Source organism: Lissotriton helveticus, chromosome 9 (genome assembly GCF_964261635.1).
Source record: "Lissotriton helveticus chromosome 9, aLisHel1.1, whole genome shotgun sequence".
Taxonomy (NCBI): Eukaryota; Metazoa; Chordata; class Amphibia; order Caudata; family Salamandridae; genus Lissotriton; species Lissotriton helveticus.
In genome coordinates this window covers 373,733,123-373,754,759 of record NC_136070.1, presented here as the reverse complement: position 1 = coordinate 373,754,759, position 21,637 = coordinate 373,733,123, and the positions used below count along the sequence as shown (strand labels likewise).

The 21,637-nt window shown below is 44.6% G+C and overlaps 1 protein-coding gene across 4 annotated transcripts in view; it reads right to left on the bottom strand.

The window, feature by feature from the left end:
- The window catches only part of BDKRB2 (bradykinin receptor B2), a 493,412-nt gene that overhangs the window by 142,077 nt on the left and 329,698 nt on the right, over positions 1 to 21,637 (bottom strand). For 2 of the 4 annotated variants that reach the window (XM_078660119.1, XM_078660120.1), the window contains exon 3: positions 5,896 to 5,937. In XM_078660119.1, the coding sequence (XP_078516245.1) occupies positions 5,896 to 5,927 (32 nt within the window). In that variant the 5' untranslated portion in view covers positions 5,928 to 5,937. The remainder of the gene's footprint in view (positions 1 to 5,895; positions 5,938 to 21,637) is intronic. The other 2 variants (XM_078660118.1, XM_078660117.1) reach the window with 1 other exon arrangement.

Here is a 21,637-nt window from a genome sequence, read left to right as displayed (position 1 = left end):
GGGCCATAGCACACTCCTCCAGGGCCCAAATGCATTCCTGTAGCCTTCCCCAGGTAATGTGCTGGCCTCCAATTCTCCAGACAGACAGTGTGTTGTTGCAGCCTGCCCAGGGAGCCAATACCCCTTCAAAGGTCCTCTAGGCCCTAAATGGGTGATCTGCTGCCGTCAAACCATTCTGATGGGTCGGGCTGCCTTGGTGTATGTGCCAGCTGCGCTCCCACAACAGAAAGGTCCTTAACCCACTCTAGAAGGCATGTACATGGTCGTCGTGGTGCAGCGACCATCTTGGAATTCACTCCTGTACTGGCCCTGCAGCTAAAATACTGATATTATGGTCCTCCACTGCCTCTGCTAGTGGTGCCTGCGCAATTGCCACAGCATTACAAGCCCTCCCCCACAGAAATGGCTTATTTAGACCCCAGCAGGAGCATGGTCAATGAAGCCTAGACGAGACACATCTTGGTGGATCACACACCTGGCCACGCTCCCCATAGGATTTAATTTTCATTAAAGGAAAAATTAAAACCGATAGTTCACAACCTTTGGCTATCTATAATGGCTGAAAGCAGTTCCCTTAACATGCATGACACTCAGGCAGTTGGAGGTTCTGGTACTTTAATTCCACTCTCAATATTAAGTGAAGGTGTGACACTTGTTGGACCTCAAGGCCATGTATATGGCACCTGTAGTAAATGACCTTCTTTGTAGTGGTATTCCTTGAGATTGTTGCCTTCACATCCCTTTTTTTGCTGAACCCATTTTTGTTTGCATTAGGACTCTGCTCACTTTACTCCTGCTAACCAATGGCAAAGAGATTGTGCTCTCACTTCCAAACACTGTAAAGTTCATACACATCTGAGTGGGCCATTTAATTTACTTATAAGTCCCTAGTATTTGGTACTACATCTACCCAGGGCCTGTAAATTAAGTGATATCAGTGGGCTGCAGCACTCATTTTTCCACCCACTAAAGTAGCACTGTAAAAGATGGCTCAGGCCTGCCACTGCAGCCGGTAGTGCAGCTTTAAACTGCCATTTCGACCTGGTAAAGTAAACCTTTTGGCAGGCCTAAACCTTTCTTTTTAAATACTTACAAGCTAGCTCTAAGGTAGACGCCAAAGGCTCAGAGAGCAGGGTGCATGATATTTAAAAAGTAGGACATGTAAACTTAAGTTTTACATGTACTGACACTATAAAACTCCTAACGTCGATTCTCAGTATAGCAAGGCTGACTGTTTCATAGACTACCACTGGGGGAGCAGATGGAGAAATATTTCTTCCACTCATTTGAGTTGTAATTTAAAATTCTCTTTTAAGGTAAAGTCGGATTTAAAATTATTATTTTCATTTTAGATAGTCGGCAGTTTTTCTGCCTAAATATAATGTCCCTTTTTGCCAGTGGGTGGGGAAGGGTGTTTCTCTCTTGAACAGGATGGCCTGGTGGGTGTACTTAACCCTTCCCGAGCTTCAAAGAGTAGGGCTGTGGCCACCTCCTTCTTGATTTCTGAAGCTTCTTGCCCTGTCTCTGGCAAATGCAACTCACACCTGGGTCTGCCTGCCATTTGCTACCCTGACAGATTGGAGCCAAATCCAAGGGAAACTTGGGAAATGATCAGAACCAGTTTGGGTTAGACAAAGGGGATGACTCCCACACACCTGCTGGAATTGGGTATACAATTGACAATCTCAGCACTTCTCATCAGGACACTCCTGGATCTGTGGAAGATTCAGAAGAAGGACTGCCCTGTTGTTGGAAAGGCAACTGGACCTGACTGCCTTGAACCTAGGACACAGGAGTGATGTCAGTTGGCTGACCTCCTGTTTTCGCTACAGGAACACAACAAGTTTCTGGTTGTCTCATCTGCAACTGCCCAGCCCCAACTGAACCTGTCTGAGCCCTACTGCTGGCCTTTGCTGGAGTGAGTGCTGACCCCCAAGAGGTGCATCCACAGGTACTTGACTCAGAGTGTACTTCTCCAACCTGCAAACTGCATGAACTGGATTCCAGGAGAAAATACAAAGGTTCTGAGCTCCTTGCAAACAACCACCCACGGTAGCCCCAATGCGAAGCTCTGGTGGCGACCTGCTCTTCATGTCAGCAATGGCTGTCCACGTCTCACACCATTGCGAAGCTCCAAGGGCAACCTCCACTTCACCGCAACAACTTTCTCCTCACAGCCCCGCCAACGTCAAACACAGACTGAGGCGCCTCAAGTGGAACTGGACTGCGTTAGAAGGTAACCTTTCTACTGGGATGAAGCTGGTCCCTGTATCCGACCCACATTCAATCACTGTTGACCTGAATATATGACTTTGACTCATTACAGTGCGGCTAGATAACTGTGATTGGCGCCTTGTACTTTTTGGCACTATTTTTACCTGAAAACTTTAAAATTCATAACTCCATTCTACTAATTGGTTTATTGTCATTTTGGTGTTATTTGTTTCATTCAAATGATCTCTATTGTTCTAAATTGGTTTGGGATATTTCTTTATTTGTGTTTTCACTTTAATACTGTTTGAGTGCTGCATAAATACTTCACACATTACCTCTAAATTATGCCTGGCAGCTTTAGTCCTTATCTACCAGACGGCAGTGCTTAAATAAGAAACATAGAAGTGGAGGTACTCCTTTTCCCAAGTACCTGCTTCCTGCTAAGAAGTGCTGGTCCTCTGCCATTAAAAGCACTGGAGCAGTGCTACAGAAGTGCTGGTACTCTCCCCTCCATAATTAAAGAAGTGCAGGTACTGAGTACCTTATTGTCCCTGCCCATTGAAAGCACTGCCAGAGGGTTAAGCGTAGGTTTATTTAGTGACTTTTGGGGCTCACCCTGACAAGGATTGTATTTAATATTTGAGTGCGGATCTCACCCCTCTCACCTAATAAGGGAATAAGGGCTGAGAAAAAACATTATAGGGAAGACTCAGTAGATGTAAGAGTTTCAAGGCCCCTCAAAACATAAGATCAGGGAAATGCTAAACATAGATGCAAAGCCTGTCCCCATACTAGATCATTTTTCTGAGCTTCTGAAAACCTACATTCCTGCCAATTAGCTCCTTGTTGTTGAACTTTAGCTCAGGTGGTCATTTGCAGGGGAATGTCTATTGTGGGAGGAGTTTGTTGCTAGGTTATAGTGCCAGGGTGAAACTACATGGTGGTCATTAGCTATACAGGCACTTTCAAAGCCCACTTGTCTATCCGCAGGGTTGGTGATGCACTGACTACAGTAAAGAGTGCATTGCGAAACTGTGATTTATGAACACTTCTAAGGTATGCCCATATTGATACAGCTAAAAATGCATACATCTCCAAATTAGTGCAAAACCTTCCCACTCAATTCAAAAGTATTTTTACTCTGTTGTTGACAGGTATTTTGCATGGGCAACAGTGAGTCAGAACAGCGGGCAAAACACACAATAACATCAACTACCAGCTCACAGTACTAGTGGGGTCAAAGTAAGCAATGGCTGTGTTATCAGATAAGATGTTCTTGGTGGTCTAATAGGCATTACTTTAAGAAGGATCAGGTCCTCACATGCATTCATCTTAAGTATCTGTAGCAAAGGTTTAATGAAGTGTGATTAAGGGTCACATTTGACTTTTACTCCAGCTGCCAACTTTAGAGATGTCTGCAGGCCCAGTGGACATCTCTTGCATTTATAGGAAGCCATGTCATGGCAGTACCTGTTTGAGCACTGAAAGTCTGGTTGACTGCCCCATCATAAGACGGAGCCTTACATCAAACTTTCAACGTTTGTTTTTGAAAATAAAACACAGTGACCCCCTTGCCATGGGCCTTTTCATGTTCCCTTACTGCCAGGTTTTACCTGGAGGTGACAGACAGTGAAACTTGCCATTTAACCACCCAGTTGTAATAGGGTGGGCAGGCAAATGGCAAAACCTCCAGCAGTCATTATTCTTTTGGGCCATTGGAAGTGTATGTCGACAGTAAAAACAGAGTAGTCTCTGTCAGTGGCATATTTAAAGTCCGCTTGATGGAGTATCCTCTCCAACAAATTCTAAATTGGGCCCTAAATTGGGGATGATTCTCCCTCAATACTTGAAAATACCTATAAAAAATATGCTTTGAAGAAGGATGGTGTGTATGGCTTCAAATAGGTGAATGAGTAACTAACATGCTGTAAATTGGGGATACATTCTTCCCTACTGTGTGGATTTTTCTTACTACACACAGGACCTGTTTTGTTCATTTCAGTTTTTCTTTTGTTTGGAGGTCTGTGGAGTTTTAATCTCAAGTATGTTTATGCATGTGTGTTGTTTTTATATATGTACAAGATTTGAAATATATGAGACAGTTATAACCTAGATTGCTGGTATGTGTGATAATCTTCTCGAACAGGAACATTTTGTTTTATTGTTAATTGATGTTTGATGTTTTCATGGCTCTTTTGACTATCTTCCGCAAGATACTCCTCTAGGTTATGTGTGGTGATCCATGGGAGGAAAACTGAGAAAGGTTTAACCTTGTATTGTTTTGTGTTTGGGTATGTGGCCATTTTACCCTGGTGCTGTGTGGAGTTTTGGCATGCAGGAATGGTAGTTGTTTAACCTTGAATGTCTCTAGTTTTGTCTGGGGGAAATGTGTATTATCTTACTTGTGCAGTTCCCTTTTCAGGTGTAGAGCATTGTGATGTTCCAAGTGATCCACATAGCATTAACTGAAGGATATGACACCTTATGTCACTAGTAGATGAGAGTATGAATGTAGAGGCTATCCTGCTCCACGTGGGGCATAAAGAACATGTTTTAACATAAATAAACGTATTCCATTGCAACTCAACTGTGTTCTACCTTACATTAGTCGTACATGGCACACATCACCAGTCTATGGGTTTCTTGTTAGGCTAGTCTTTCTCTGGTAGATGCTGGCAGAGATGGGGCTTCAATTGGATGTGTAAAGCATTCCAATATCCACATTGGATTGTTGCAACAGCAGCTTAACCGCAAAGCACAGAAATTATATAAAAGTCTGCGTAAGGTAAAAGAGATTTGATCTTCTACTAGAGAGTTTCATTATTATTGGAGAGGCTAAAGATTCAGCACCAGCTTGGCAGCTCTGGTTTGGAGGTATGTGTTCTAATCAGAAAGGGGGAATGACTCTAAAGCTATGCCAGCGAATTCTGCATGATCAAGAAGTGCTCAACATAGGTTTATGATGGCCAGTCCTATGCCAAAGTCTTTGGATGTCGATGCAATGCATGCAATGTATATCCATGTATGTACCTACAATGAATGAAACTCATTTACAAAGGCAGTGGTATTGCTGAAAATCTGCCAGGTGTCCAGCCATCCTCCTCTGACACTGGACACCCTGGGTGTGGCCAACATGTCATATATTACAATTCTAGCAGTACTAAGTAGCCTTTTATTGTTTCAAGCCTGCAAAATGAATACCATTGAATTTGGTAATAATAACACCAACTTTTAAGCACCATGTGTGGTATTCTTTCAATAAATTGACAAAATAATCAATATTCACTATGAACGGTCTATTTATCCACCTTGGCTACTACCATATTTTCAGTTCTGCAACAATCATTCTTGCTTCTTTTGTCCCACAAACAGCTGCAGTGGCAGCTTACTTCAAATTACTAAAGTGTGCTTTTACTGGAGGTCTGACCCTACATAGCCTATAGCAAGGTATTACTTTCTATGCACTTCTTAGATCCCATTGGAATACCATTGCGCCAAAAAGGTTCAGTGCAGACTAGAATCTTATGTCAGTTGCTTGGGCAAAAATACCCTGCATGTAAAACATGTAAACTATTTGCCATAAAGCTGCCTATATTAGAACATTCAAAGAAGTGGTGTCCATACATGCATGCATAGTGATACATGCTGTGCGTTAATAAAACATGCAGGTGTATACAGTACCTTAAACGAGAGATGTGGCTACGGAACCCCATGTCAGCGCTGCTAACACAAAATCAGAAAAAATGGTGGTGAATTCAAGCAGCAACTATTGACCATGAATTACATTACACACAATCATTTTTTTTTTAAAGTTGATTTTCAGAACTGTTTAGCCTCTACAATGTATGACACAAACGGGATTTGCCATGTTGTATGTCTGTACGCAATCTGTGTCATATTCCTAAAAGAGATTTTATGTTTCCTCACACAAATGCACACACCACTTCGGCACCAGAAATACTTGCCCTACAAGGTGTGCATGGGAGAAAGGAAAGCCACAGACTCCACGGAGCTGTTTGAGAAAATTGTAACCTACCATGTTAGCTCTCTTGTGATGGAATTTATTTTCCATTTACTATTATATTCTCATTAAGTCCTACATTTTGTGACTCAACAGTTTTTTGTACCTAACACATTTCATTTAATTTTTGAAAGGCTTGACATCAACAAAATGCAAAACGTTAATCAACATTTCCTGTTTACCAGGCCAATTTGAAAAGCAAGAGCAAGAAGAAATACACCAGTCTCCTGATGCAAGCAACATAGTCCAAGCAGCCTCTATTATGACATGTGATTATTTACAGTCTAAGTTTGTGCATTTATTTTCTTGGTACCAATTTCTATAGCTGATAGTAATGTGGTCAAATCAAGGTGCATGGGCGGATGATTAGTGAGAGATAAGAAGTATGCTCTAAATTGCATAATTACATTTTTTGACATTATCCCCAAAGCGCACTCTTTAAATGATAAATTTGAAGACTTAGAAACAGATATCACGCTTTAGGGAACATTAACTGCAATTTAGTCCCTAAAGAAAGCGAACAGCCCAGGCATTCATGACTTATCAATTGAACTAATTTCCATGCTATCCTCTTTTTATACACCTAAATTATTGGAACTTATTAACTCTTTTTTAAAATTCTAAACCAGTGGCTCCTTTTTGAAGGCCTTAATAACTATTACTCCTAAACATGATAAGTTCCATATATTTTGCAAACAGTTCAGCCCCATTTCCCTTGTTAATTATGAGTGTAAGATTTTTGATAACATCTTAGCTTCTTGTTTAGAATCTGTTGTTCTCCTTCTGGTAAAATCGACCAGTCTGGTTTTATTAAAGGTACACTTGCTGCTGTTAATACAAAAATGTTTTCTAATATTATTTGTCAAGCCAGTCAATAAAAATCTCCACTACAGGCACTTTCTCAAACTGCTGAGAAAGCTTTTGACAGTATAAATTAGCAATATATGTTCCGAATGCTCCATTGGCTTGGTTTTGGCTCTAAATTAATTTAATTCGCTAAATTATTACATACCCATCTCCCAGATCGGTAATTTGTTAATTAATGCTTTTCCCCAATTTATATCGAGGTACCAGACATAGCTGCCTTCTGTCCCTTTTACTTTTCTTTTATGTTTAGAACTCTTACTGGAAAGAATTTGTTGTAATCTGAATATATTCAGTTCTAAACATGGCTCAGAAGAATTTGCGTTATGTGCTACGCTGATGACATTTTGATTTACAAGTCTAACCCTGCTACTATAAACTCCATTTTACTAAGAACGAGACGCTTTCTTTGAACTCTCTACGTTTTCAAAACATGTTTGGCAATTCTAATATTGCATTATGTTCCTCAGAGATCCGATATCTTTGGACTTGGTTTTCTCTGAATGTTACAGAAACAATTCATCAGAATTTTGTATCTAAGATGCAAAATGTATTCTCTGCTTGGTCCCCCTAAATGTTTTCTGGTGGGGCAGGATTGATACTAGTTAAATTATGGTTGTACCTCATATTTTATATACTATCTCAATGCTACCATTTAAAATTATTTATGACTATTTTAAACAACTTGGTTCTATTTGCCTGAATGTTTTATGGCATAATATGACTCCTCGTATTGCTCATTTGAAGTTTAGGATACTAAAGACTGTAGGTGGTGTTGGATTCCCCTATTTTAATTGATACCATTAGTATTTTATAGTTAGGATGTTGTATGCCTTGATACATATTTACATAATAATCCCACACCTGGTTGGATTGTCCTTTACTTAAGGTATTAGACATATTTATAAATTTTTGAATGAAATGACATTGCTACTTTTGATGTGTTGTAGAAGAAATATCAATGAACCAATTCATTTGCACTTGAATGCAACCTAATTAAGAATACTAAATTTTTATACAAAGCAAAATAGGCAGTGGACCACTCAAATCCTTTGGAAGCACCAACTCAAATGTCACCAGTTTTTAAGTAAACTCAATCTTTCATATAGCGTGCAACAATCAAATACTCCCTGCCCTGAGAGTATATCCCAAATCCTTGGGAAGAATCAGTGTTAAACCAAACTTTGAAATGCACAGCCAATCAATTTCAAATCTCCACCATGTGTGGTTGATAAAGTTTATGTGCTGGAATATTTTTCACAATAAGGGACGCTGTATCCATAAATGCCACAAAAGTTCAAAATTTCTTTAATAATCCAATAGGGTACCAGCCAACGCGTTTCGTTCCGTCAAGCGGAACTTCTTCAGGGCGCAAAAGATGTTGAAATGGGATGTAATTATATTCCCCCAACGTTGGTAAATGGTAAACGAAGTGAATCCAGAAACAACCATTTATCCTGAAATTATTGGCCAGGGACAGCATATTTGCGAGGAATACCAAAGTATACAGAGGAAACGGATTAAACAAATATCTTTGTTTCTGGATTCACTTCGTTTACCATTTACCAACGTTGGGGGAATATAATTACATCCCATTTCAACATCTTTTGCGCCCTGAAGAAGTTCCGCTTGACGGAACGAAACGCGTTGGCTGGTACCCTATTGGATTATTAAAGAAATTTTGAACTTTTGTGGCATTTATGGATACAGCGTCCCTTATTGTGAAAAATATTCCAGCACATAAACTTTATCAACCACACATGGTGGAGATTTGAAATTGATTGGCTGTGCATTTCAAAGTTTGGTTTAACACTAATTAAGAATACTCTCCAAAATAAAATTTGTTTATTATTTTGTTTATTTATTTCCAAATCTTTTTTCAACTAATGATTGATTGTTACCCTTGACGAATATAAATATTGTTAATATTTGGAAAGTGTCTCTTCCCAACACTCCTTTTATGTATAAGAATGTATTGTCTCCTAATCCAAATAGAACTAAACATACTATTGAATTATTGTGGGAAGAAGATTTAATTGTTTCAATTTACTTTCAGTTGTGGGACAAGTAATAGCTTAAATTATTTGAAACCTCCGGAGCTGCTAATAATCAACCACTCTTTTTCTTTCATAATAGAGCTGGTGTTACTCCAATGTATATTACTAAGTTTGATGATTCTGCTTCATATTTTTGCTGATCTTGTACTAATCATATTGGTTCTTTAATTAATATATTATACAATTGTCAGCTTTTTGGGTTTCCGGTTGGTCTAAATGTTAAAAAATCTCATTACAAGATCAGAGGTTACCATTATGCATATATCTCTTATTGCTGCCCCGACATGCAGCCCTTTAAAGAACATTGAACAATAAACATTTTAAACATTTAATCCATTTTGTAATCTTGAAACAGAGTATATAAACTCTTGATGCACAATCGCGTTCCTCTTTTATTGGCTGGTCCTAACAGTTAAGTCCATCTATTTACTTTCTCTATAGAGTAATTATTAAAATTAAGTTTTTCTATATATTTGGTCTTTAGACTCTTCCAATTTATGGACTGTTAATCTTTTGCTTGTGTTGAATCTTTAGTGTGAAACTTTCTTTAACTGGGCTACTTCTGATTTCTTTTGGATTGGTCAAATTGTTCTGTGTAGACTAGACACTTAACTCATACTCGAGCTCTAATTCTAATGCTTAGGTTTTGAATGTTTATTCATTCATTTAGGGAGTGTGCTTTAAAATAAACATTGCTTTCTGGTACAATGGTCTGGACAGTGCTGTCAGCCTGACTAGCTGCTTTTTTTCTTTTGACGCATGCATGCGAGTCGGAGTTCAGCCGCAGAGAGAGGCTTGCCCGATCTTGGTTGTCTCTCCTCAGTCCTGACAGTTAACCTAGCGAGTTGCACATATCAGTAATCAAGAAGGGCGCTGAGGATTAGTTTAATGAGCAGCCATTTTGCAGTGGGAATTTTCTCTTGGATGTATGTCTTTCGCAAGTACATTGCCATGATGACCCGCACGTTTTCCGGTTACCTGACATACTATGTGGACCCCTGGTGGTGTGTGGTGATTCGACTCAGCTTCAATATAAATTTTAAAAAGAGGGGAAAAGGAAGGAAAGGGAGACATGTTTGGAATATTTTTTTGATAGGAGGAGATAAACCAGATCCTCGGGGTCTGCCTCCTATTGAATTTAATTAGGATTCATTTAGGAGGTTTTTTGAGCAGGAGTTAAGATCTCCCCTAGAGGAATCAGAGGAAACCGCTTTGTCTAAGTGAAAAAAGGGGTCGTCTTTCAGAGGAAGATTATTTTTCGCTCTTGGCGGATGTCCCTGTTACTGTTAAAAAGAGAGGTAACACTATGAGCAAATATGTTGCTGTTGGGAGAGATAACTCTGTTCAGGGGGTCTATCTGCCCGTTTGGTGTCTGCTACCCTTAGTGCTACAATGCTACAATAAAATGTGTTGTCCCCGGCGGCACAAAAAACAAGGGCCACCCTAATAGTGACACATTTGAAGGTGGTGTCTAGACCGGCTCAAAGTGAAAGAGTGACCTTGTTGGCACACAAGGCAGAGAGGGCACCTCTAGTGTAGATGAGGACCTATGTGATAATGATGACATAGAATTCGATGAATACGTGTTTGGCCCAAAAGAGGGCTTGGGCATTTCTGAAAGCCTAGATGACAATCTGGAAAAGCCTTCACCCTCAAGGATGATTAAAGATCCCCGTCTCGTTGGCGGCCATCTTAGGTGTGTGGGGATAGTCTGCGCGTTATAGTCCTCTTTTTAGGAGGCGAGGCGAGCATAAATTCAGGCAACATAGAAAGCTCGCTCTTATCAGCTTTGGAGTTCTACCTGCAGCGCTACTTCATTTGCAGCTCTGGACTTTTTTAAATATCCCGTTTTGTCATTTACTTTGCTATCTGCTTTTGACTTTTTCCCCTGTTTTTAAATCGCCGGTTACGCACACTCCCACTGCTGCCCTCTCACCCGCACTCTAATTGAAGGTAACTTACCGCACTTTGCGGGTCCTGCGACCCCGTCTCGTTGGCGGCCATCTTAGGTGTGTGGGGATAGTCTGCGCGTTGTAGTCCTCTTTTTAGGAGGCGAGGCGAGCATTAATTCAGGCAACATAGACAGCTCGCTCTTATCAGCTTTGGCGTTCTACCTGCAGCGCTACTTCATTTGCAGCTCTGGACTTTTTTAAATATCCCGTTTTGTCATTTACTTTGCTATCTGCTTTTGACTTTTCCCCCTGTTTTTAAATCGCCGGTTACGCACACTCCCACTGCTGCCCTCTCACCCGCACTCTAATTGAAGGTAACTCACCGCACTTTGCGGGTCCTGCGGCCCCGTCTCGTTGGCGGCCATCTTAGGTGTGTGGGGATAGTCTGCGCGTTATAGTCCTCTTTTTAGGAGGCGAGGAGAGCATAAATTTCAGCCATGCTTACGCGCAGCGGTGACGCGCTGCGTGGACGCCAGACTGACGCCGGAGTTACGCCAGAGTTCAGCCCGTCTGCGCCCGTCCGCGCTGAGGACGGGCTGCATGACGGGTTGGACCTGGCCCTTACTCCAGCTCCACTCGTCGAGGTAATTAGGCAATACTCCTCATTAGAACTTCTGTCTTTTAGACCTTCAGCGCGGAATTGTTTTCACCGCTTCACTCCTGAGGAGATATTGATATCCCATCGTTGTAGGACGTACACTGCTTCCTTTCAATTCCCCCTTGCTGGTCTTAATAGACCTCATCCCTCTTTTAGACGGTCTATCACCCCCCCTAGAACTGGCTTTCTTATTAATGCGAGTTCGCTCATTAAACACAACTTGGCCTTCCACGATTTTGTGGAGGAGAGACGGCCGGACTGGGTTTTTATTACGGAGACCTGGGCCTCTGACTCTTCCGGCCATGATCTACTGTTGGCCATCCCTGAGGGCTATTCTCTTCATAGGCAGGACAGACCAGTGCGCAGAGGAGGAGGAATTGCCATTCTTTTTAAATCTTCTCTTCCTTGCACTGTTAAACCGATAACTATGCCTCAAGATCGTTTTGAAGCGCTATACTTCTGTATTATGTGTGCTCCATCGGTTTCTTTCACGGGGATATTGATCTATAGGCCGCCTGGCTCTAGAGCCAGTTTTTCTGCCGATGTATTGAGAATTCTCGAACCCTATTTTGGAAAGTCTTGTCTTACCATATTGGGTGACCTAAATTTCCATCTTGACGAGGATAACTCAAAGGACACTCTGTCATTGGTTGAATCACTCGGAGCCTGTAATCTCGTCCAGGTTGTGAACAGTCCCACACACAAGGCGGGTCATATCCTCGATGGTGTATTTTCCAGTGATCCGAGACTTTCCACTGGTCCCCCTGTGCCGTTGGTTTGGACTGACCATCTTGCAGTACCGCTGGAACTTGCTCTTCCTGCCTCTTGCCCTTCTAAACAGGCTACTACTCCATTTACTCTCAGAAGGAACTTCAGAAACATCACGGATGAGGCTCTTGCTCCTCTTGTCTTAGCTCCCGAGTCCTTCCCCCTAAAAGATGCGGATGAGGCAGCTCAGGATCTTATGGATTCCATCACTATTGCAGTGGAAAAGCTTGCCCCCGCATCTCTGCGTTATGTAGCTCGGCGGAAGCCTACTGCTCCGTGGTTTTCTGACCAGTTGAGATCCCTAAGGCAGGGCTGTAGGAGTAGTGAGAGAAGATGTAGGAAATCCTGGGACCCTAAGGATCGGGAGGTCCATAAGCTCGCTCTGCGGGAGTATAAACAGAAAGTGGTATCGGAAAAGCAGGAGTACTTTTCCAACCTTACTAGCTCCCTCACCTCATCTAGGGAGCTCTTTAAAATCGCTGACTCGCTGTGCTCCCTTCAACTCCCAGATCCTGTAGTTAGTTCTCAGGATCTCTGCAATGACATCTCAGACTTCTTTCACAACAAAATTCTCGACATTCATGTTTCTTTAGAAGTCCAACGCTATTCCCTGGATGTGAATATCCCTCCTGCAGTAATGAATTTGGATTCTTGGGATTCTTGGGATGTAGTTCCTTCCAGATCACTTACGGAATTTCCATCATTGTCCCTGGAGGGACTGTACCTCCTACTCGATAGGACCAAATCCTCTTCTCCAATGGATCCTCTACCTCTCAAAAAACTTAAAGAGTGTAGAAGTAGTCTTCTTCCTCCTTTGTTGGAGGTTATGAATAAGGCTATCGTCCAGGGTTCTTTTCCATTGGTATGGAAGAAGGCTATTGTGAAGCCCCTTCTTAAAAAACCATCACTCGACCCTGGCCTTCTTAAAAATTTCAGGCCTATTTCCCTACTTCCTGCCCCAGCAAAAATATTGGAAGCACACCTTAATCTCCATCTGTCTTCCTTTTTGGATGCCTCTGGATACCTTGATGACACCCAGCACGGATTCAGAAAACACCACAGCACGGAGTCCGCTCTCACTCTTGTGGTCGATAACATCCGACGCAAAGTGGACTCTGGCCAAACTACAGTTCTGGTCCTGTTGGACCTCACGGCCGCGTTCGATACCCTGTCTCCCGCTATCTTAACATCTCGCCTTAGGGAGGCAGGTGTTACTGGGCCGGCCTTGAGTCTCCTTAATTCCTTTCTCCTTGATAGGGAACAGAGAGTGATGCTCGGAAACTACCTCTCCCCTGCCAAGTCATTGCAATGTGGGGTGCCACAGGGGTCGGCATTAAGTCCGACCCTGTTTAACATCTATGTGGCCCCCCCTTGCTAGACTAGTGAGATCGCAGGGGATGGAGGTGGTATCCTACGCCGACGACACCCAGATTATGGTGTCACTGGCCCATTCCTCTGTCAAGACATCCGCCTTCAGCTTCAGGTCATGCATGCAGCATGTGGCAGATTGGATGATCATCAACTCCCTTAAGCTGAACGGCGATAAGACAGAGGTATTGGTCTTTGGGAAGGACCAAGATATTTGGTCGAGTGAGTGGTGGCCCTCTTCTCTTGGCACCTGCCCCTCCCCCTCCCAATCAGCCAGAAATCTCGGAGTGGTATTTGACACCTCACTCTCGATGTCTCTACAAGTGAACCGAACTGTGGCCACTTGCTGGGGTGTGATTAGGATACTCAATAGAATCCGTAGCTATCTCTCCCTTCAGGCGCGCAAACAGATTGCAGTCGCACTTGTTGGCTCCAGGTTAGATTCTTGCAACTCTCTTTACATGGAGACCAACAAGGGCCTTATACATCGACTGCAAATCGTGCAGAATGCTGCAGCGCGCTTTGTTCTGGCTCTTCCTAAAACATCATCTCCAACGATGGCGAGGAGAGATCTCTACTGGCTCCCGGTTCAGCACAGAATCTTTTTTAAAATGTTGTGTCTGACATATAGAGCACTCGCGGATAGTTCAGAGGGTGCTATCAGCTCCTTACTCACCCGTTATTCTCCAACAAGATGTCTCCGTTCTGCGGGACTATTCCAACTTGTTGTTCCCCGATTCAGGCTGACCAGATGGGGAGCTAGGGCTTTTTCCGTTGTTGCCCCTCAGCTCTGGAATGCAACTCCAATTGAGATTAAAACCCTACCCTCAATTGATTTGTTCAAAAAGGCCTTAAAAACGTGGTGCTTTTCCAGAGCATACTAATGATGGATTGCTTTGGTGTCACTATCAGCTGGTATATATGAACTATATATGAAGTAGGCGCCTTGACGCCCATTGGGCTAAGTTTGCGCAGGATAAGACTCCTTTCAATTCAATTCAATTCTTGGGGGATATATATTTGATCACAATACAATTAGACACCCTGCGTAGCCTGGACTGGTGGCCTATGGAGCAGGATGCAAAGTTCATTTGGTTTTGACTGAGGAAACCCTTGGACAAGGACTCACAATTTGATGAGAGCCGAATTTCCAAGACTACTCATAGAAAACAAGGGTTGTAATACCTCTAATCTTGAGCCAGAGCTGGTAACCTTTCTTATTAAAACTGGAAAGGACCCAAGAAAGGGGACTGAACGCTGTTTGAAACAGTGCCAAGATAGGTTATTAGGTGTTTTGGGTTCCTTGGCTCGTATTTTAGACATGGCCAAGGAGGCAAATTATAAGAATACGAAAGACGATGAGGACCTCTCAAGGGGTTGGAGCCAATGTGCTATCTCTATGCTAGGGAATACAAATGTAGGCCCAATAGGGGGAGAAGGAAGGCTGTCCTTGTAAGGATGAAGTCCAGGTTAGCAGATTTAGCCACTAGGGAAGCCGTGGACGACACACATGGGCTACTTTTTTGGGGAAAGTATTGTTTAATCTTTAAGCAAATATGTCTACACCTTTTCTACCCTTAGCAAGGCTCAGATGAATATGAGACGCATTTTCGGCACTAGAGTTTTTGGAAGGGCTGACAGGAGGCGGCTGGCTGTCAGCTGTGGAATCCAAAGGTTCCACTATTACTCTCATGAGCCAAGAAGTTATGGAAGGAATTTTTATTCAAACATGGGTTACTTCCTGCAAAGAGGGAGAGCTAACTGATCCCATGGAGGCAGATCCAGATCTCAAAGCTCAGGAGATCAAGGCGAGTCTGAACAGGTCAGTTAGTAATTTCCCAAAAAGGGATAGGGGAATCTAACCGAGGAGCCAGGGGTTTTGGAAACTGTAAGAGGTTTCAAAATAGATTTTTGTAAAATTCCTTTTCAAAAAGATAAAAAAGATAAAGAAGGAAGTATGGTCCATTTTAGCGAAGGAAGTGGTGATCTTGAAGGATCTGGCAAGGGTAACTGGTCTATTATTTTCATCAATCCAGGCCATTCCCTCAGGCTCACTTCACTAAAGAGCTCCTCAAATACTGAAGGCTTTGGGTCTGAGGAAAGGTTGGTGGTATACTGTAGGAGAGTAGGGTCTGCAATCCTATGATCACCCAGATTTTTGCTTTTTGCTGCACTGGTTTACGACTTTCCCTGGCTGTGGGCCTGCTAATCAGACCCACAGCCTAGCTGTTCTCTCTATCCAAATTGTACTCAGGTACTGAATTGGCACTGGGCCCTCTCCAAGTCCCTGTACCCAGGGCTGAGGTGTACCCAGAAGTCTCCCAGGGGCTGAAGCATGTATTATGCCACCCCTGGGCTGACTAACTAAACTGACACAACTGGCTGCACGACAGCTGGGGCAAGGTGGTGTACTCACCCTTTGCTTTAGATATAGTATACCTATATCTAACCCTAAAATGGACACACAGATCTCCTATCAGTCACTCCTATGGCAGGCCTTAACAATCCTGAAGGCAGAGTGCTTGGAATCGTGTGAGATGGTGCTCTGGCATGAGCTGAGCCTGTCTGCGGCTTTCGGGATCCATCCCTTAGCCGTTTCCATGATATCGCATACCATATACTCTTAAGTGCATTATAATCCTCGCGGTTATATGCCAACTCTGGTATCGCTTTATCAAAACATGTCGAGTAAGGTGTCATACGAATTGGAATACTAACCCCTCGCCAATTCTGGCGACGGGGTTAGCATTCCACCCTTCTAGAGGGACACGACATGTATGTAACCCCTAACCCCGGTTAAAGTCAAACAGAGCCTCAGCTCCACAAAATGGATGCTGCCACCGAGACACAAGTCTGCCCTCCTGCTGCTGGGAGTCCTCCCAGAGCAGGAGATAAGGACAAAGGGTTTCCTGCCAGGGGCGGTGCCAGCACCGTCCCAGACAGGGTTTTGTGTATTGTAGGTAGGCAGGGCTTTAGAGGAAGGTGACTGCACGTGGCACCCCGGTGCTCACTGTGCATAGGCTGGCTGGAACCAGTTCCAGGGTCACTCCAGACCCTGTGCTGGGGAAAAGCCCGCCAAGGAAGTGGGTGGAACCACCCCCCTCCTAGTCCCACCCCTAGGGCAGGACTTAGTCGCGTGCCAGCCCCTTTTTACAGGATAAAGGTAGGAACTGGCCCCCTTCCAAATCAGATCATCTTTGAATCCTGAAACTACTTTCCACGAAAGGAACTCAAGACTTCTTCCTAAGATTTCTCCCTTGTGACTAAGGAGTAGTCACCCTGCATCCGCAGGCACCATCTTAAGAACACTGCGGTCTGCTGCAAGTCTCTCCTCCGGATCAAGACTGCCCAGCTCGACGAGAACCGGCTTCCCTGGCACCTCTGACCTCTACCTACATCATCAGTCACGCTGAGATTCGTGGGTGTGACGAGACCTCGAGGGACCGGCCATCTTCAAGACTGCACGACTTCTGCACAGCAAGCCCGCCGAGTAATTTCCTGGTGAGTGCTTTGGGGTCCGAGAAGCCCCGACCCTGAGCAGCTCCAGCACCGAAGTGCAGCCTCCCAGCATCTCCACGATCTGCGTGGGGCCCTTCTGCTTTTTGCTGCTCACCGCGTTGTTTGGCTACTAGCCCGCTGGCTTGTGGCCTTCTGAACGACGCCCGACGACATCACTGCTGCTAGTCTGGTTGCTCCAGACTGGCCCTTGCTTCCCTCCATCGGAGAAGTACCCTGGACCCTCCTGGTCCGGCTAAGACGCCATTTTAGGTCCACCGCGTGGGCCTTGCATTTGCCAAGACTTGTTGCCCAATCCTGGGTCCAGCGACGTCGACAGCAAGAACCTTCGTGGGACAGCTCGCACCTCCATCCTGGTCGCCGACAACGCCTCCTGGTCCGAGAGACTGCAGAGCCCAGCAGCGCCCACTCACCTGACTGCGGTGACTTTGCCCGGTGCCATCCTGGTGCCCACTTAATCACTGGCTAGTGATTCAAGAACTTGGTCCCCTCTGCTTTCAGGTTTTCTTCTTCCTTGATCCAGGCTTGGATCCATCGAACTTTTCGTCACTGGTCGCCTGCCAGCAACTTCCTTCTTCCAGGCTCCTGGTCCGGCAACGAGATTCCCGACGTCTGTTCAGACCTATGCAGCTGCAGCCCCTGGGCTAGGTAACTTCGGCACTTCGGTGTCCCAGCATAGCCTCACTATCCTAGGGTCAGGATCCACTGTCGTTTTCTTCCTACCAGGTCGGGTTCGCCCGTGAACACTAACTTTGCCTTTACTAGCTTCCATAGACTTTGTCCCGCATCCCGCGTGAGAGTGCACACTCTGCACCCGAGTCCCCTAGGCCTCCTAGAAGTAATCTAACGATTCTATAGTCAAGTCCTAGCGATTCCAAAGCCTATTAGTACTGTACTTACCTGCTAGTAATTTCGCATTCCACTTTTAGAATATATGGTTTTTCGTGCCCCTCGGGCATTTGTGTATAACGTGCTAACTTAAGTATTTTCGTAAGAGTTTTGTTGTGTGCCTAGCACCCTGTCCTCATAAAGAGTACAGGGTTGTTGTGATTCTAATAAATACATTGTTTATTTTCATAACACTTGTTTGGTGTCCTTTCACTGGGTGTTCAAGGGGTAATGTGATGGTAAAACAGCTGGCTTAACACGCCCTCTAGAGTCTTAGCCTTAGACTGCTCGTATCCATGCTACTAGGATAGCTGGTCTATAAGGTTGACTTACAACCAATCATCAATAAGGGTTGTTTGGACTGATATATAGTGATCACTAGAATAGTGAACACTGCACATCAGGCCAACTTCTCACATTGGTGAGCAGCGGTTGGGATTTGAGCTTGCTGTTGTTTTACCACACATGCCCTAAGAATATCTTGTGAAAGATCACATAAGTACTAAAGGTACATATAACTTAGCTTAGAATACTCTGATTTCTACTGAACCAGCTGTTGTAGCTCCTAGGGCCTAGCACACCCTAAACTACAACTCTAGCAAGGGATCAGTAGGCAAACATATAGTGTAGGTAAGTGCACCACTTACACCTCACTAGAAAAGCATGTCTACCCAGGGAGATTCTACTGAGACTCCCCTGGTCAGTGTTGACCCTCCACAGGTCACTTCAAGATATGCAGCTCTCAGTTTCCAGGAGATGAGACAAATCTGTGTCTCCAGAAAACTGAAGCAGGGGTCTAACCCCACCATTCCCTTTTTAATAGGTCTCTTAGAGACTTATGATGCGAGAAAGCTTTCTCAGCTAGATGGGAATATGCCAGCCTTAGAGGGAACCTCTGGGGATCCAGACCTCCCCAACACTGCTACTGCATTTGAGGGGGAGGAGGATCAGGAGGAACTCTCTGGGGATGAGGTAGGCAAAGGTCTTGAGGTAGTCAGAAGGCTAACCAGGACCAACTTAGACTTACTTGGGCTAGGAACTGGGGGACCCCCAGTACTAACCCGAAGTGGGCCTAACCTTGGAGTTAGGAGAGATAGATCTCTTTCTAGGGACTCCAATAGATCTCTGCACTCTAATGCCTCTTCTCAGGGGAGAAGGAATCCTCCACAGGGGAGATTTACTTCCCCTCAGAGAAGGGAGCATGAAGCTAGGATGAGACAAGCTGAACTGAGGATTGAAAGGGAAGAAATTGCCCTGGCCAAAGAGAAGCTTGCCCTGGCAAGAGAGCAGCAGATGAGTGGGTTAGCTCCCACTGGTGGCAGCAATCTCCCAAGAGATAGAGAGAAGGGTTTAGATACTAAACACCTGACTAAAATAGTGCCCCCCTTTAAGCAAGGGGATGATATCCAGAAATGGATGGCTGCTCTGGAGAGGGCCTGCACTGTGCAGTGCATTCCCCAGAGTCAGTGGGCAGCTGTACTGTGGCTCTCCTTTGATGGTAAAGGTAGAGATAAGCTCCTCACTACAAGAGTAGAGGATGCTAACAATTACCAGGTCCTGAAGAATACACTGGTTGATGGGTTTGGTTTAACCACTGAGCAGTACAGGTTGCTGTTCAGAGACACCCAGAAAACTCAGTCTCAGGACTGGTCTGACTTTGTGGATTGTGCCACTAAGGCTTTGGAGGGCTGGTTGCTGGGTAGCAAGGTTACAGATTACACAGGATTGTATAATCTAATGATGAGAGAACAAATTTTAAACAATTGTCAGAACCAGTTGTTGCACCAGCACCTTGTTGATTCAGATCTGACCTCTCCCCAAGAATTGGGAAAGAAGGCAGACAAATGGGTCAGGACAAGGATCAAGCAGAACCAGAACCAGAACCAGGGTGGTCAGAAGAAAGCAGACCAGAAGGGTAATGTTAAGAATGAGCAAAATGACCAGAAGTCTTCACCAGGTCCCCAACAAACCAAAGAGGGTGGGGGTCAGGCTTCCCAGAAGAAGAAGACTCAAGAAGGCCAGTCAAAAAGGTGGTGCCAGTACTGTAAAAGTAAATCTCACTGGTTTAGTGAGTGCACCAAAAGAGGAGGACAAACTCCTGCCACTACAGCCCCTAAGGCAACTGCACCCCCTAGTACAGTCAGTAGTGGTAGTGTACCTCCCAAGGCATTAGTTGGGTTAACCTTGGGTACTGAGGGGTCTGACAACTTAGTTGGCACACTCACTCAGGCTGTCCTTGTCTGTACAGGGGATATGGACATGTCCCCTGAAATAAGTCCCAATACTTTGGGCAAATACAGGCAGACACCTTTGATAAATGGCAAAATGGCTCAGGCCTATAGGGACACTTGTGCCAGTGTCACCATGGTGACACCTAACTTTGTGGACCCTGGACAGATCATGCCAGGTACTGATTTCCTGGTGACCAATGCCAGCAATGTCACTACTAGTCATAGTGTGGCAATTGTGGCTTTCTCCTGGGGTGGAGTGAAGGGACAAAAGAAAGTTGTAGTCAGTTCAGACCTCCCAGTTGATTGTTTGTTGGGCAATGATTTGGAGTCATCACAATGGTCAGAAGTGGAGCAGAGGACTCACATGGAAATGTTAGGCTTGCCAGCACATGTGCTTGCTGTGACTAGGTCACAGGCCAGAAAATGCCCCACTGAACAGGTGCTGGATCCTGAAATGATGGACCAGACACCTTCCAAGAAGAAGAGCAGTAAGGGTAAGGCTTTGCCTTCCCCCTTGCCCCAGGTTGAGGATCAAGTCTCTGAGGAGGCTGATCTGGAAGAGCTGAGGGAAACTGAGCCTAAAGAGCTTGAACTTGATCAAGTTGAGTTTCTGGGCTCAGGGGGACCCTCCAGAGCAGACCTGGGGAAGGAACAGTTGAGCTGCCCTTCCCTTGAACCCCTCAGACAGCAGGCTGCTGCTGAGGCTGCAGGGAATGCCACAGGTGCCCACAGGGTATACTGGGAAGATGGACTCCTGTACTCTGAGTCAAGAGACCCCAAGCCTGGTGCAACCAGGAGGCTGGTCATCCCCTTGTCTCTGAGAGGTTTCCTTCTCACCTTGGCCCATGAGATTCCCCTTGCAGGTCACTTAGGTCAGACAAAGACTTGGGACAGGCTTGTCTCACACTTTCACTGGCCCCATATGAATGAGAATACCAAGGAGTTTTGTCGCTCCTGTGTCACTTGCCAAGCCAGTGGTAAGTCAGGTGGCACAACAAAGGCCCCCCTCATACCACTACCTGTGGTGGGGGTTCCCTTTGAAAGAGTGGGGATTGACATTGTTGGTCCAATGGAACCCCAGACAGCATCAGGGCACAAGTTTATACTGGTGGTGGTGGATCATGCCACCAGGTATCCTGAAGCTATTCCCCTTAGGACCA